Source organism: Gasterosteus aculeatus, chromosome 13 (assembly GCF_964276395.1).
Source record: "Gasterosteus aculeatus chromosome 13, fGasAcu3.hap1.1, whole genome shotgun sequence".
NCBI classification, from domain to species: Eukaryota; Metazoa; Chordata; class Actinopteri; order Perciformes; family Gasterosteidae; genus Gasterosteus; species Gasterosteus aculeatus.
Genome location: NC_135701.1, coordinates 13,745,003 through 13,762,467, shown reverse-complemented (window position 1 = coordinate 13,762,467; position 17,465 = coordinate 13,745,003). Strand labels below are relative to the sequence as shown.

At 42.1% G+C, this 17,465-nt stretch overlaps 1 protein-coding gene across 1 annotated transcript; it reads right to left on the bottom strand.

Annotated features, from left to right (window-relative positions):
- Positions 1-1,975: 1,975 nt before the first annotated feature.
- egr3 (early growth response 3) lies at positions 1,976-7,819 on the bottom strand. Its single transcript, XM_040196184.2, has 2 exons — positions 7,299-7,819; positions 1,976-4,729 (listed from the first exon to the last, which is right to left on the bottom strand). Exons 1-2 carry the CDS (start codon positions 7,450-7,452, stop codon positions 3,651-3,653), a joined length of 1,233 nt encoding a protein of 410 aa, XP_040052118.1. The 5' UTR covers positions 7,453-7,819; the 3' UTR covers positions 1,976-3,650.
- Between the last annotated feature and the right edge of the window lie 9,646 nt (positions 7,820-17,465).

The window sequence follows — 17,465 nt, the reverse complement described above, 5'->3', positions numbered from 1 at the left end:
TGCAAGCAGACTGAGGTCACATTTATGATTTGCTTCTCCTGTGGAGTTCTCATCTCATATTGTTTTTGATCAGCCAACCCTGCAACCCAGTTTGGCACGAAGATGGCTGCTGATGTTGGCCCAGATCCAATGTGGAGCACAGAACGAGAATGAGGCAAATTCCAATTTCTGAGCATTCAGCTGCCCACTTTTGGACAATAAAATGTAAAAAAAAAACATAAATAAATTATTCTTGGAGAAGCCTTTATAAGAAGGGGGTTGTTTTTCAGTTTATATAGGACGTTTTATATATATATAGCATTCACACATTACTCAGACGGAATGTTGTTCAACGGAACATGGTGCAGCCTGTATTGTTGTTCAACCACCAAACTATATTGGGGGCGTGGGATGCGGGGGATCATATAAATATAGATACAAAATGTATCTTTCCATTAGAAAAGTGTCACAAAACAGAAGTGACAAGCACAGTGAGAAGATAGGACTGATGAAATACTGTTTTCAAAATTAAATGACTTCATTTAGTTATGGAAATAGTTTGGTGCATTCTCTGCCTCACTCAAAATCATCCCTCAACATATAGAAAACAGTTTTGTAACAGAGGAGGCCACATTATATATTATAATTAAAATTGTCCGTTCCGACCTACAAAATCTAAAAAGAGCAACACCTCTGGTGAAATAAATTAAAATTGAATTCAGTCTATGATGGACTATATAAAAAATCCAGTTATTCTAGATAAACATTTTGCATTTCCTATCACATCACATACTATATTCTTTTGTGCTGACTCTGTGAGGCGGTCTGCTACACGATGTTTACATGAGAGGTCATTACTCACGTTGCAATATTTAACCTGGGAAACTGAAATGTTATTACTATTATTATGTTATTGTTATTATTAATCATCTGCAATCAGGCCGGAAGAATGCTGTTTGATTTTATGTGTAAGAAGTTACACTTTAATTTTGTTCAGTTGTGTAGTCGTATGACTTTTAGTAAGATAAGCTCAGAAAAGTCAGATTAAATGAAATCTATATTTTTTAATGACACCGAACTATTGATTTTACAGCAGTGGTGTGGATTTTTAAACTATCGAAAAAATTAACCAGATGGATGAGTTCAGAAAAGAATCTCTGAGGCCAAATTAATTGGAAAATAAGTGAGCACTTGCCAGGGAGCTCAGCAGTGAAAACTGATTGTTACAGGAAAGGCGAAGCGTGGCCTTGGAAGCGTGTTTCTGTAAGCACTGTGTCCTCTGTGGCGTAGCTATTCTGAACCTTTCTTTTGGCCTTTGCATTAATCAGTCGCTGTTTTGTTTAAGTCTGATTTCAGTGTCTACTGACACAATATGCAGAATGTTTTCTTTCTAGCTGATAACAATGTTTATATAAACTCTCTGCCTTGCATACAGAATACGGTCCTTGATATTCAGAGAGCACAGACAATTGCCAGAAATACTGCCGGTCAAAGTAGAAGGAGGAATTTACCTTGTGTTTTAGTGATAAAATCAGAAACTATCTCTGCACTTAGACAAGGTTACCCCACCTCATATTTCACTTTATTGTGCCATTATGCAGTCTTCGAGAAAAAAACCAACCTCCTTGTACAGAGATTTGTTAAAACAAATATATTTTTAAAATCATTTTACCTTTTATATTCCCAATTGGGAATACCGGTTCAATGAAATATGGTTGTTCTTGTGACACTTTTAAGTTCCCATAGAAGCTAATGGGTCGATGAGCCTACACAAAATATTTCATTGAATTAAATAAGAGTAATTTCCTTTTATCCCGGAAAAAAACATTAAGGAATGTGAAAAACATTGGCATAGCTCTGTAATGATTTTGTAAAAGCAAGTATCCAGTAATTTAGTCTCTTGTCTATCTGAGAACAACCAGTGTTTTCTCTGCAGTGGGTAAGATGTGCTAATTGAAGTAACCGATTTGTGACTATAATTGAGATAAACAAAACGTAAGAAATTTTGCTGTTTATTCAGAGAACACATTAGTGCTACCGTAAACCATTTATCACTTTAAAATGTACAAATGGTGCTGTTATCCTGTTTTCTTTTATGGAAGCTAATACACCTTATTTGGCACCTTTACAGTGCTCCAAAATGTTTTAATGACCTATGACAACAAAGTATTCTGTAATATAACTACTTTACTAAAAGCTTTAAGACACATTCCGCACAGGCATCCAATCAATTTAAATTTCTTGTTTATGCAGACATTTGTATTTACATAGTGTGCATGGAGGCATGCACATATATGCACAATTTAATACTGAATTATGTTGCATGTGACATTTGAGTACAAAAGTGTGACTTCTACTGTAGCTACCTGCATACACGTTTGTATAATGTACAAAAACAACAAGTCCTTAGGTTACAACTTACTCTCAGTCACTCTGTATTATAAAAGATGTAAACATGGATTTGGACATTTTGATTTATTTTTCTCTCACCATATGCTGTTCATCAATTGGTAATTTAAACTAAATATATGGTCCCCTCACTCTGAGTATCCCTCTTTCATCTTTGCTTTCATATTCTGTTGACTTTCAACCCAGTGTCATTTATGTACTGTAAGTAGTTCAGTATGTGTTACTATGCTGTAATTTATTTTTATTTACTGGTTTGGTGTATGTCATTATGCAGAAAATTGCAGAACTCAAAAGAAATAAAAAAAGAACAGCATTGGTTAGCCTTTAAAAAACTCAGGAATGATATTAGGTAACATCACAAAAAGCCACCATATAAAAAGGCGACAAAAATACACAGTGTCTTTCAGTGACTAATAAATAAATAAGTATTGGCAAAGGCATTGATTGCTGCAGGCATGTTTGTTTTATAAGAACAGGTAACAGGACAAGACGTTGGTTTGCTTTGTGTAACCAATTCAGTCATTATCTAGACCAAGTGAATCCAAATCTGAGATACTTTTTAATCAGATCTATCCTTAACCTCAACATGTGTGCTAAACTGATATCACTGCTGTGTTTGGCAAATGTCAGGCACACCAATAAGAACAAGGTTGGCTGTATCACCACAATACATTTGGCACATTCTTTTGAGAAAACAACATTCAAATAGAAAATAAAAAAGCACAACACCTCAACAAAAACAACAGAAAGACAGCCAAGTGCCACTAATAAGGTATCCATGACAGTACATAAATATAACCAATTGCACTTTTAAACAGCCTAATAAAATGAATGCATACATCCCAGGAAACGTACCCTTTAACTAAATTCCATTGTAATTGTGTCTGTTTTTGAGTCTGATGATGGATTCTGGCTTCCTTCCAATTTAGAAATTCTCAGTAAAATTTACAAAAGTGTATCCACCCCAAAAAGCTTTCGGGCGACTTCGTAGACAGAATAAGCCAAAGTGCCCTTCTTTGTGCTGGCACTGTGTCACAGTAGCTGAGACTCTGAGTTACTTGAAAGAGAAGGGCGTAGCACCCTTCCCCCTCTATCTTAACCTAAAGGCATCCATCTGTAAAATAGAAGTTAACTGAAAAGAGCAGGGGTGTAAAAGAGAGGAAAAGAGTCACCTATTTATCTCATAGTGGACGTGATCCTTTCTTTCTTAGTCTCTTTTACGAGGCATGGAGAGGGTCCAGTCCAAGTGCACGTAGCGACGGTCATGACGTTCCCACCGTTGGCCCCCCGCAGGAGCCGGGTGGCGAGCTGTGGCTCCCAGCCGCCCCGCTGCTCTTGTCAGCCGGCTTCTTGTCCTTCTGTTTCAGGTGAACCTTTGCGTGTCTCTTTCGCTCGTCACTTCTGGCAAACTTGCGTCCACAGAACTCACAGGAGAAGGGCTTCTCGCCCGTGTGTGTGCGGATGTGGGTGGTCAGGTGGTCACTCCGACTGAAGGAGCGCATGCATATTCTGCACTGGAAGGGTTTGTGACCTGTGTGGATGCGAAGGTGGCGCGTGAGCTCGTCTGAGCGTGAGAAGCGTCTGTCACAGTTCTCCGCCGGGCAGGCGTGCGGCCGTTCGTGCACAGGGGTTTTGCTGGGACGGTTGGGGTACTTCCTCGGTCGGATGGGTTTAAGGGTGAGTGTCTGTGGCTGTGGGTGGTGCTGAGGAGGGTGCTGCTGCCCGCCAATGAAACCTGGGTGAATCTGCTGTTTGTCTTTGAATGCCCTGATGGTCTCCAGGGGTGTGATAGGTGGAGGGTTGACTCTGATGGGGTCCATGGTCTGGAAGGGCTTGTGCTCCATCACGCCAACCTCCCCCTGATGGTGGAAAAGGTTGTAGTCAGGGATCATGGAGAAAAGGCTGCCGTCCATGGAGGCTTTGGACGTGGAGTGATAGTCATTGCCTGGGTAGGCAAGACCCGTGCTGGTTGCAGGACTGTGGTGGAAGGAGACCTGGTCCTGGTACAGGTCACTGCAGGTGGAGTAAGCAGGCAGTGGCGGACCATACACCTGCTCCATATCTGACGTCTGCCCGCCCATGCTGGCTGCAGAGGACGATGTCTGCGTGGTTACTGTGCCGGGTGATGGAGAAACGCCCAGGATCCCCGCGCTGACAAGACTGATGATGTTGTTATCAGAGCACCAGCCAGAGCCGCCAATGCCCCCTGACGGAGGAGTGTCAAAGGCAAACTTCCCCAGATAAGTGACAGTCTGCCCGCTGCGGTTGGACTGGAAGCTGGATCCATACTGAATCTCTGCGGATGCTTTCTCGCTCCCCATGCCCAGATCCATGATGTTATCTGGATAAACGCAAATAAAAAACAGATATCATGAAGAAATTGTCCGCATAGTTGCACAAACACAAATATGAAACAAAATCAGCTGGAATGAAAGCCTGCAAAAGTCACAATGTGAGTTGTGGAAAAGAAATCTGGAAAATTCACTTTTTCAAGAATATGAACATGAAGTGGTTTCAGTTGGTCCAAAATTTAACTTTCCATTATAATAGTTTTCCAAAAAGAGTGAAAAAATAAAATAAGTCCACCAGAGTTCATGGAGAAATGTGAGCGCTGTCAGACCTGCAAGTAAGTGAGTGACTGCTGCATGTGAGACAGTGGTGTCTCTCTCTCTCTTAGATCCCACAAGCATAAATCAAGCCCTAAACCCCCCCTTTGATCCAGTCATTGTGTCCCTTAGGAGGACAGTCAAATCAAATAGCAAGATCTGATTTCTTCACAGAAGGGAGGATTATAAAGCGGACGCCACATTTATCACGCTGAAGGATTTAAAACACATTTGCAACATAGAACATCTGCATGTAACGGTGTATCAATTTGAAATGTATCCAATCCAATCACTGCATTAGTGAAATTAACAACATTTCTGCAAATTTCCTTGATATTTCAATTGTACATAATTGCACAGAGCACACTTTATACCAAAAACGCACCCTCACACACATTTTAATAATATAAACAAATATGTCATAAAAAAACCTCACATGCAGATGTGCTTAATGGGTATATATTTATGTGCTGATCGTGCTCTGAGGGCTTAATGTGAGACATTTTAACAGAACTCTTTCTTAAACCGAAGTAAAAATTGACCTCTCTTTTTATTTGCAGCAAATCATACGTGCTTGAATATGCTTTCCCAGCATTTCCCATGCTGGTATATTACTAAAGGCAAATCATGATGAAACCACAAAAGCTAAATTATATATACCACACAATGGCCTTATGACAAACGAGGTAAATGATAACAATTACACTTGTGGCACATTTCTTTTGGTGAAGTATTGCATTTAAAAGCAAGCTTGAATTGTTATCAATGATAAAATCTGTTGTTGTCTGGAGGTAAATGTATTCATGGGATATTAAACTGAATGACGGGCATCACATAAAGTCAATGCTCTTTTCCTGTAGGTCAGTGTTGAAGTGCAAATCACACCTGCTGCACCTGTAAAATCACAGCATGGTACTTTAAAATGTATTAGAACGTTTTGCACAAAAATTGTTTACATTCAAAAATTACAAATATACAAATTTTAGAGTTTATAATGTGGATTCTCTCAAGATCAGACAATTAAAACAGCACTCACATCTTTTCTGCAACACCTTTTTTCTATTCAGCGTTATTTAAAAAAAAAAAATCTACTCTGAGGTCACATAAAATATGTTGTTGCCGTGTTTATAGAGAAATGTATTTTGCCACACATGTGGTGCTCTTAGTCACGTACTGACAAAATCAAGTACTATTTATAATGCCTGGCATTGGGTTAAAGATACAACGCAGATTTAAAGGTAAATAACATATTTTGGGCAAAATTCAAACTGAGATGTTGTTTACATTTTTAACAAACAATTTAAACATTCACATCTGATTAACTAACACAGTTTGAATAGAAGAATCTAAATTGACACTTCATATGGGCACCATCGTCACGCCATAAAGATTTAGTATTTTTATTTGTGCAGCATTGACCCATCATCACCTCATAAGGTGAGACTGTACAATTAGTTCTTGATTTATTGCCAACACTGGGCAGAACAAACAAGTCGTCTTTATGCATGCGTCTGAATTAAATCAAAAATATAGGTTAAACTTGACCATGCAACACATCGATCAGCATCTCCGGCCTCGCGATTTATAAAACGGTTCATCTCCGTATGGGTCAAATAGGGAAAAGCAGCCACACACGCCTCCTAAAAGCCAATCCGTGATATGTTAGTTGTGAATGAAAGTCATTGACCCATCTGTGCGGGTTATGTGTTGTTTTAATAAATCACCGGCATAAGTATGCCGACACCAATTCCACTCATAACCTAAAGATTTCACTTTCAATCAGGAGCCGATTGCGTTTGAAGTGGAGACTTCGCGTCAAATTGCAGTTTTTCCCTCAGCCGTTCGCGAGACATTTCCTCAAACAAGTCTCAGCTCTCGGGAATAGAAGTCATTACAACATGAGCTACGTTTGCTTGAATATAACCTTTTAAAAAAGAAGTTTTTTTTAGATGGATCACAGTGGCTGTTTTTCACGTTTGAGATCCTGGCTCGGTCGGCTACGGACAAGGAAGAAAATAAAAAAGGAAGCAAAATAAATCACATGGCGAAACCTGACAGTCAGTCAGTCAAGTCAGTCATTTTGAACGTGTGCGTAAATCGCGGCGGAACAGTGTTCAGCTTACACCTGAGCCCGAAAAAGAGTCTCCTGTGCGACAGTGTGCCTTTGTGCGCAAACAGGTGCTCCGAGCCACAAGACCAACTGTTGCCTTTGCGCGCACACCGCTGTTTGTACGAATGTGATCAAAACGCACACACACGCACCGACCTATCCACCCTCCCCGAAAAAGTAAATGAAAATCTTACCTGTGTTCATCTGTGAGTAGTGGTTAATAGATTCCGTACTGGTGAAGATATTCATGGACGTCGGGATGTCCTCTTCTGGGTAGAGACTGTCGGGGATCGTGTTTATTAAACTGCTCATCGTAAGAGGGAGCTTCTCCGCTAGTTTCCCTGTCATAGCAGTTGTATTCAGTCCGTCATTTATAAATAAAAAAAAAGGACAACGCGCAGGTATCCAAGTAGTTACACAAAAAAAGGAGCGTGCGTTCTCACAGGTGTGGACCAGGCGTGGAGAAGAAAAAAGAAAGAAGAGGAGAGTGGAGCAGGGATGGACCCTGTTGCTGTAGCTATCCAAGTATCCCGCGGAGGACGAGCAGCGCCGGTTGTCTCCTCCCGTGTGATCACCGGCCACTGTTGTTATTAATCTGGTCACTGTGGAAGCTGATGGGCTGCTTGTGGGGGAAATTAGAAGTCTGTGGATCAATGGAGGAGGTGGTGGTGGTGGTGTTGGTTGCACAAGAGCAGCTCGACTTGCTCTATCGGAGCTGGATAGGGGACTCCAGTCTGCTTGTATTAAATAGGGGGATGGAACATTCGCGTGACGTAGATGACCATATATGGACAGAGCGCCAAGTGCCGAGGCTCTCCGCGCGTCAGTCGATGGAAACTACAGTGGAGGCACAAGGCTCCGATGCACATAGCGACAAAGTTTTACTAAATCAACATGGAACCTCCAGCGGCGTCCCTTTTCGGGATAAGCCGGCGGGTTTCCTCCGCTCCTGTCCTCGCGGAGGAACATTACAGTGATGTCTTTATTACTGTGAGGCACCATCATGTCCATTGTGGACCATCGGGCACACTGGGAGCTTTTTACTGTGTGTGAGTGAGAGGGAAAGAAGGAGAGTGTGTTGAGGTTATAGGGGCTGCCACTCGAAAAACGGACTACTTTGTGTCACGAGTTAGGCCTAAGCACTGTTAATTAATATTATATCAATATTGACTAAATAATGTGCGATGTTTCTTTACTGACATTTTCTTTTAGATTTTTCTTTAAGATCACATTTTGTCTGAATAAGCTCATAGAGGAAAAATACAAGCGTGGACAGTCAACGTTCTTTTATTTGGCTCCTCGTGAATGCTCCGCGCTGTCCCGTATTGGTGAAAACTAGTTCAAACCCCCTTTTTCATGCAGCGACACTTACAAAGACAGTAATTGTGGGAGTTAATCGCTTGTAAATATTGCAGGCGCATTGTAGATCCACAGACTTGCTTTGACTTGGAGCCCAAGTGACCGCTTAAGTGGAAACTCCAAAAAAGGCCGTGTCCGGCCCCGCCCCCTCATGTCCGTATTTGGACATGTGGGTTCCGGGTGAAGCAGAAGCGGAAAAGTGATCGGAAGCTACAGACGTTCAAAGAGATGTCAGTGGACGACGCGTCATGGCTCGCTTTTCACCAATGTGTCAACTTGTGAGATAAATACATGAAGGGTTTGGCTCATGCTGTTTAAACAAATTCTCCTTTGTGATTTGGTGTGTTACACAATAAACCAACAGTCTTCACTATCAACTATAACCTCACGGTGGTTACTTGCAGTTACACGTCTTTTTCGTAGTGCCTTAAAGATGAGTTTTTTCGACAATATTAAACACACGGGCCTTTGCAAAATTCACCGAAAATATTGAATGAAGTGTCAGTGCCAGAATATTCAGACCTGAGAAATGAATAGTACCTCAAGTGTAAACAGAGTGTGTGGGAGAATTAGTCTGAATCATGCTTTGTGTTTAGGGGGCTTACACAAACAGAGCAGCAACGGATCTTGTGTGTCTCATTACCACAAGCAAGTCCTCTATCCAAGCGTGTGCGCGTGTGTTTGATCGGTAGCAGTAACACCAGGGGGCTGCACCGGCTCCTCTCAGGGTGTCCCCTGTCTTTGCCTTGAGTCTACAGAATAGACAAAGACCCACAATTGTGTGCATTTTCTACGTTGACCTAGTCATCTGCTTTATACTTTGTACTCTTTGAAAGCTGCCTTTTGAAACAACGGCTTCTCTGCATCAGACTTTGACCTCTCTGTCTTACTTTCACAGCACCGCCAATTAACATAGAAGTTTGACTTTGACAACAAAAAAACATCCGTGAAGAGTGAATTTATCAATATTTATCAAAGATTATTATAGAATTATTAAAGGCAGTATTTATAGCAGAACAATTGCATCATATTGCGTTATATGGTCTGTTGTTCCGGTTTTTTTGTCCAGTCCATGAAGTTCCCCAGGTTGATCAATGTAGTGGAAGAACCATGGAAAAGGCTGCGTAAGTTATTGTGCTTATGTATGCAAACAATTGAGAGATTCCCCGAGGTCAGGTTGGGGCCCTACTTTACGATTGTGTGTCTCCACAAGGAAGCGCTAGTGCGGCACGCCCAGCTGGAACACCTACCTGTTGGGTTTGTTTCCTCTTTTGCATACGGTGATTCCGTGGAAGGCAGCACATACTTTTAAAACACAGTGGAAAACTGCCCTCTCACTGTGGACGCATAGTCAAATTTGTGTTTTTCCAGGCTTCATGGGAAGGACTACAACTGCTGTTGTTGTTAGTTAAAGATCTGGATTTACAATGTTCCCTGTTATACCAACATTAATTGAACATACTGTATTAAGCACTACTGTTTAAGGCAAATTATTTAATTGTTATTAATATTGTATTGTAGAATTGAAAGCATAACTTTACTAACTTTATTAGGTTTACTATTCTGGTTTAATTAGCTGGCAACGCTGATGAAGTAAACAACTTTTTAAATGTCAGGTGACCATCATTACATTTTGTCATTTCATATTTGGATGAACATCACATCATAGGTCATCTTATAGTACACAGTAGTACAAATTGAATATCATTAAGCGCACACCCAATCATTGCTACCTGTCTGGTTATGTTCGGGTTTTCTTAGCAGCTAAAAGGAGAAACTGCTTCCTTTTTGCTACGGTGTCGGCTTTGACATAAGACCTTTGCAAAGAGCCTCACCTTAAGATTTGTTAGGTTAAATGTTGGCAGAGACAAGCGTTTAAAGGTGCAGATTGTGACATTTTAAAACATAAAACGATGGTGGGTGACACAAACACACAGGTGGGCCTATACCTTGAGCAAGTGTTTGGTTCGTCCGTTCCGATCTGCTATAAAAACATGCTGGACTCCGTGAAGGGGACTCGCTCTGTAGAAATATACAGCTCATTCCAAGGTAACAAAAACATTATTCTCGTTTTCAGGGGATTGCTCACTACAGAAATCCTTTGTGCTCATAGAAACACATGTGCTAAATTGTCGACAGTGCACACCGTTGACATGCATTGGACAGATGTTGCACTCAAATCCATTTTCCACTACTCATAACAAGTGATAAACGGCAGGAAGTCTCCTGTGAAATAAATATTCTGCTCTTCTTCAGCAGCAGCGAAAAAGGAAGAATGGAGAGTCACCGTGCATTTTAGATACACAGACATGCCGGTTAGGCAATGAATTGATTATACAAATTCCTTTTAATTAATATAAGTTTGAATAACTTAAGTAAATATTAAATGCCTTTCCTATATTATCAGGGGACGTGAACGGTTTGTTATTTTCAATATACTGTGTGCCAATGAACTACAGCTGTCAGTTTTTCTTAATCAGAATATTACAACTCTCCTGACATTTGGAGTAAAAATAAACACATTCAAGTGAAATGAGTGGCAAAACCCAGCTGTTTTGGCAGGATATCTCTGAGATATGAAGGAGAAAAAAATGCACAGTGTATTTGGAAGTACACATTTTGGCATTTCAATGGTGTACTGATGGATTCAAGTAGGTGTTTTTTGGAATGCTCTCCCACTTGGCATGCCTCACAATGGGTGTGGAATTATACTGCACTTGCCAGTTGTAAAAATGGGATTTCATAAGTCGAATAAGATGAGTAAATCAAGGTCAAGAGCAAAATTCCAACAGACTGATGCTAAACATTCTCTTTTCAAAAGCAATGGACCGTCTGATTAACTGTGGGCATGTGCGCATTGTTTTGGCCGTTGTGGACGTGGCTGCTTTGACTGCTAAGTCGGGGGAAACAAACAAAGCAGATGCAGGGCAATGTGATCAATGATCTCCCAGAGTTCATTGGGAGGGCACATAGGGGTTTACCAAGGCTGGCTTAACCACCAAAGGAACAAAAACCTCCATTACCTACTCCCGCCTAGCCCACTGATGAGACACCAAATTGGGGTCAATGAAACCACCAACTAAAGATTGATCATCACAACATCAAAGTCCCTCATGTAAATCCGCCCTTTTTCAGACATCTTGGGTATTGAGACAAACCCCTCCCAGAGGAGGGTTGTTGGTTAGAAACCAATATTCCTCATGGGGGGTTCTCTGACCCACCTTCTACAAAGACTTGTGAAGTCGGAAAAGTATCTTCTCGTGAACGGGTTGAAAAGTATATCCACACCATCCTCTACAGACCGTCCAGGTAGGCCTCTTAAGCAACCGCACACAGTTCAAAACGGGTTCATTGTCAAAAAAGTTACATTCAAGGACGCTTCCACGTGTGTTAGAGCAGCTTTTACGTTGAAAAAAAAAGAAATCAATCAAGGTCTTGAAAGCACCTAAATGTTTCCAATTGGGTTAAGGGTGGTCAATGGAAATATGATAAACAATGACACAAACAGCAAGTTCCTTGCACCCAACCCACCACAGGACCCGAGGCCCCTCCCCCTTGTCCTGTCTCTGTAGAGTATTTTGGTTCAAGTTCCACTGCAGCATCCGGCTGTGTTGCGGTCTCGGTTTCACCTCCCACTTCCTTTTTTTGGCCCTGACGTGTTTCCGCGCCTGAATTAGAATAAACTCTTTCCACAACGAGTTGTGATATCAGACCCTCTTCCTTTTCTTGCCGACAGTGTTTGGAAACTAATAAGAAATCCCCAGCGGGGTTCAAAATCTATCCTCCAAATCCTTTACTGCAGACCACGTGGCGGAGATACAGGGCAACATCAAAACCGAACAGTTGGTGTTACACCAAAAGGAAATCTCTTTCTAACTCGACGATAAGATCGAGGCAAAGGGGGCTCACTTGTGCTGAGCTTTGAAGAAAGTATCCTGTTGAACTAAGTGGGAAAGTGGGGGAACATTTTATGTTGTTGCACTGACTTATTCTTCGTTCAGGTATCCGAGCATCCTTTATTCGTGAAGTGGCACGACACATCAACAAAGTAATTGAATTAGCATTTGGTTTGGTATTAGATATTTGGTTTGAAAATGTACTTGAGATCCAGTTATGCAGTTAAATCTAACAAGCATATTAGATATAAAAAAAAAAAAGAAAATGTATTTGCACAGTCTGATCGCAATCTCCCGTGCATCATTAGCGTGTTTCTCGTGACCGCTCGGCCCATGTTTAAGGGATCCGAGGCCTAACTGAGCAGCACATGGCTCTGGGACGTGAGTCACTAAGAACAGCACTGCTGAAAATAAAACATGTTGCTGTAATGATGAAGGTGGGAACGCAAGGACGTATTGGCAAGAAGATATGATTCAATCGCCTGGCCTGTTTTTTCTTCCCTCCCCTTTTAAACAAACACCAGACGGCCATCCAGCTGGTATGACAATATCACTTCTAAGATTTTGACAACCGCTGATTCCCTGCAGCTTCCCCTCCCTTTACAAAAAAAAAAGACAATTTCACAATTTTGATTCCAAGGCAACAAAACCCTGTGTGCTTGAAACTTGCAAACTTCAACAGATTCTAGAGAGAGCAAGTGTCTGTCGGCCTGTATGTGTCTTCACATGCTGGATTGTACATACTACAATGCCGTGCTCCAAAATCAAGGGGTTTCGCTGATATTATGGTATTTCCACATGTAGAGTGATAACATTAACAGCTGCTCAAGAAGGAAAGGTCATCTTTTGAAAAGAAAGCAAACTATTGTAATGGTCCAGATCTGTAGAGAATGGCCTCCGACTCGTGCATAGAGTATGTCTCGATAGAAACGTTACGGATTTTCACCTCGTGCCTCGGCTTCTTTACGGGCCTTCGTTGAAGCTGTTTTCGCCATCAGAGAGCCACAATTTGTATCCTGCAGCATTGCTGAGGAGAAATACACCGCTGCCAGTCACATCAAATGCTCTCTTCTCCCATCAATGGCGAAACAATTCAGAAGGATTTATTTACATTTCAGACAAAACGTCTTTTGAAGCTATTATTATTATTAAGTTTTAACTCCAATCAGATCATAAAACATGCATTCTATTTGCGCATCATCAAATTATTGGATCAGTTTAAAAAAATTCGGGCTCATGCTGCCTTCCTGATCCTCACTGCATGTTTAGCTTAAGAGACTGACACCTTGGTTTGTCCCGGTTTGAGGTCTGGTCAGGGGTCTGAGCTCAGCAGGGGAAGATTAATAAATAATAATGGTAAAGTGAGCAGATGAGTACCTGAATCTTGTCGAGTCCCCTCTGTGAATGACGATTGCCTGCCGAAAGGGCTGTAATAATCAAGTGAGGTCAATGGAGTGGAGTGACCTGCCTGTATGACAGGGCACGGCCCTTGTGGACCCCTGGCTTGTGCCTCAGTGGGAGATAATGCACCGCCTCTGCAGAGCCACAAACTACCCGTCATGTCCAGAACAAGGTCCCTAGATGTAGCACCTTTAAGGAAAGCTGAGGTGTGAGGCAACAAACTTTAAACTGAATATAGAGGGATAAGTCATGTGGCACATTTGACTTGCATGGAAGTCATGCATTTACAATAGTCAAACTTGCCCTTTTCCCTTTCAGAGAGAAACAATTGTATCGTAGTTTTAGGCAACATTCTATCAAACAGAGAATGTCACTCTGAAGATCATTTCATTGTAGAGCAACGATCAGACGAAAGTAAAAACCAGGCACTGCTTGTAAGGCTTTACACACATAATCCTGTTTAAAGCTGTGCAATCATTGGGCGCAATCCAAAGTGAGGCAAATTCACAGTGTCTGGTGCTATATCGCTGGCTGGTACCCTGCAAATGCCTAGACTAACAAGTGACCTTAAAATAGGCCGGTGTCTGTCTGTTTGTTGTGCAGAGACGCGTTTCTGCCTCTCCCATCCGCCTGCTCATGGAAAGGACAGATAGTGTCGGACCTGAGGGCGATGTTAAAGTCTTCCTGCCTCCCCTTTTGTTTCCACCTTGCTTCTCCGTCTGGGTATGGCACGAAGATCGGGACTGCTGTGAGGTGACACAGAACTGCTACATTTAGTGGTGTGGGCGGTGTCCCTGTTAAACCTCTTACGGTGTCTCAAAAATACACGACAGCAAGTGATCCTGTTCACCGCACTCGAGCAAAAGGAGCCATATCAGGTTACGAGCTATGCTGAACATTCGTATTTGTTATAATGCCATCCTAATGTCACGAGGGGGGAAATTGTTTGTGGGTGTAGGAGGTCAGGGGTCAGCAACAGAGTGGTGGCGCCGGTGCAGCGACGCGTCTCACTCAGAGATTCTTCAGCGGGCGCGATGCTGAGGAGGGACCTGGGTCGAGGGACCGTGTCACAGTGTTTGGCTGCCACTCTCAGCTCACGGCCAGCTGTCACTATCACGACGCACATCGTTACCAAATACGCCCAACCGGAGACTGAGTATTCAATCCTAAGGGGGGATGATTTGATGTCTAAACACCTGTCCCATTGCAGGGAATACAATCAATAAGATAAAATTACCCAAGTAATTAATAAATTCCCTTTATTTTCTGAGAATTATTTTCCATTGATGAACTAATTGATTCATCAACTAACTGTTTCTGCTCTTGCGCCTGGTGATGTTTTTTTTTTTGTTACTGTCATTTGGTTTTAAAATTGTGAGAATTTAATATCGATTACAATTTCCTACAGTCTGAGTTTATCAAAAGTTACGTTTTATACGTCCAAAACTGTAATTCTGTTTACCGTCATTTATGACAATGAAAAGCACCAAGTACACGAAATACACTGGGCACTTTTGGGTGTTTCAGGTCTTTGATCTTTCATTTGGATGATGGGAGTTTTTAAGGAAAAATTAACTTTTTTTTAAACTTAAAAAAAATACTCCACACAATCAGCCAAAATTCAAAACGTCAAAGTGTTCCTTTAGGAGCCGACTCCTGGCTGAAAGTCAGGCCTGCTGTAGCAACCAAATCCTGGCTCTCTTGACTCCACGCAGCTCTGATTAATGGTAGAGGCTGTGGGTGGGTGGTAGACATGGATCTGCCCATTACTACACTGCAACATTGCAAATGGCTTCAATTACTGTGGAGTGTGCTGAGCTGGCAGTAGGGCTCTAGGAGGCAAGATGAGCAACGTGCACCATCCAGCAGCTAACTCCACTGTGATCCATTCATTCGCAGGACAGGAGCATCGTGTACGTCCTCTGCTTTGTAATTTACTATGGGAAAGAAAAAACAGATGATAACTAAACTAGCCAATAATTGTGATTCTTTTGGCCACCGTCCACCTCTTTTGTTTCCTGGATGTGTGACCGTTGCATGTGCAAATCACCGCTTAGGCTAAAATCACACTACACGGACTCTCCCAAGGCCTCGGTTTCCCTGCCCGGGAAACGCTTACACTGTTTCCCTTGACAAACTGACTCGGTGGCACTGAACAGTAGCAGGACATACTGAGGGCTTGCCAAGTGGCTGACAAGTATCACAAGGGCCTGCGTGCCCACGCGTGCCCCCTACGCTGGCACGGGGGGGGCAGCCTCCAGTCAGGGACGGCCTTCCTGAGCCAGAGTAAAGGGGATTCCCCGCGATCACGCCCCTGTGCCTGGTGCCAAGAGCGCAGCCCCCCTGTAGTTCCTTGTGTAACAAACCAGCTGTCCCCATCAGTTCACTGACCCACATGCATAACCTTATCACAGGAGGCCCGGCAGACTCCCACAACTCCGCGCACAACAACCCCCCGGCTCCACCTCTCATTGTTCAACCCCTTTACAAATTAAGCGATGGTCAGAGATGAAAAGAAAAAAGACGACAAATTTGCGATAAAATTGAGTCAATGACTGCGCTACTGGAAGTGGAAAACGATCATTAGGAGTCTCCCACCCACGTCTAAATGCTCTCCCTTTGCAAATCACATCAATTAATGTCATGGGCTATGAAAAATGTTCTCTGTGTCATACCACATGGAGGGAGGACAGACGCTAATAAGTGAACATACTTAACGGAGGAGGACATGGGATTCCCTCCGTTCCTCTTGTCTGTATGGGAATAACGCAACCATGGCTAAAGGAAGGCCGTCCACAATACAGGAGGTATACCATTGGATTCATGCAAACCACCAACAACTGGGAAATTTAATATTTTTCAATTCATAAAACCCGACTAGGCTGTCATTCTTAATGTGTCACACAGCGTCTATTTCCATTATCTCCTCTTTACAAGGGCAGTTATTCTCTCCACAATTGACCCATCAAATGAGACTTTTGATTATCCAAGAGTGGATTTCTTAATTTAATTATAGAAAGAACCGTTTGCAAGAGAGAGGATGTGCAACAGCGGGAGTTAAACTCATCCAGTAGATTAGGGATGGGTGGATTCAATCGCTTCATGATGTGGGGGCAACTTCTGAGCTGGTTGCAGAAAATTAGTATGCTGCGGTTTATTTTGCACAGAAATATATATTAAAATATTCAAAATAGCAGGCTATTATTCATGCTACCATTTCTTCAGCTTAACTAGTTCTGACACAGTGAAAACTATAACAATACCTTCCCAAATCATAGTTTGAATATGTAAAATACTCCAAAGTACATTTATTTTCCAGACGATTGAACATCAAACAGACATCAGCCTAATATGCATCGATTGTTTGCAGACATAACTGTCAAAAACTTCAAACATCAGAGACTGGCACCTCCACTAATTCACGGGTAGAACGAGTAGAAGAGACAGACGAGCACGCCTCCTGTGAGGTGAGGCCCTGTACATCCAAGTGCAAAGGCCCACCTCCAACACCTTCCTTCAAAGGGAGGAAATTTCAGCGAACCTGAAGTGTAAACAAATCAACAACTCTGTGTGTTGCTGGACAAACAGCTCTGTCTTTTGAAAGAAAAAGGCAAAAAAGTATCTGTTAATAATCCATAACCTCAACATTTATGAAGGTTGTACATGTATGTGTACAGTTCACCGTTTGGACTGTGCCAACACGAC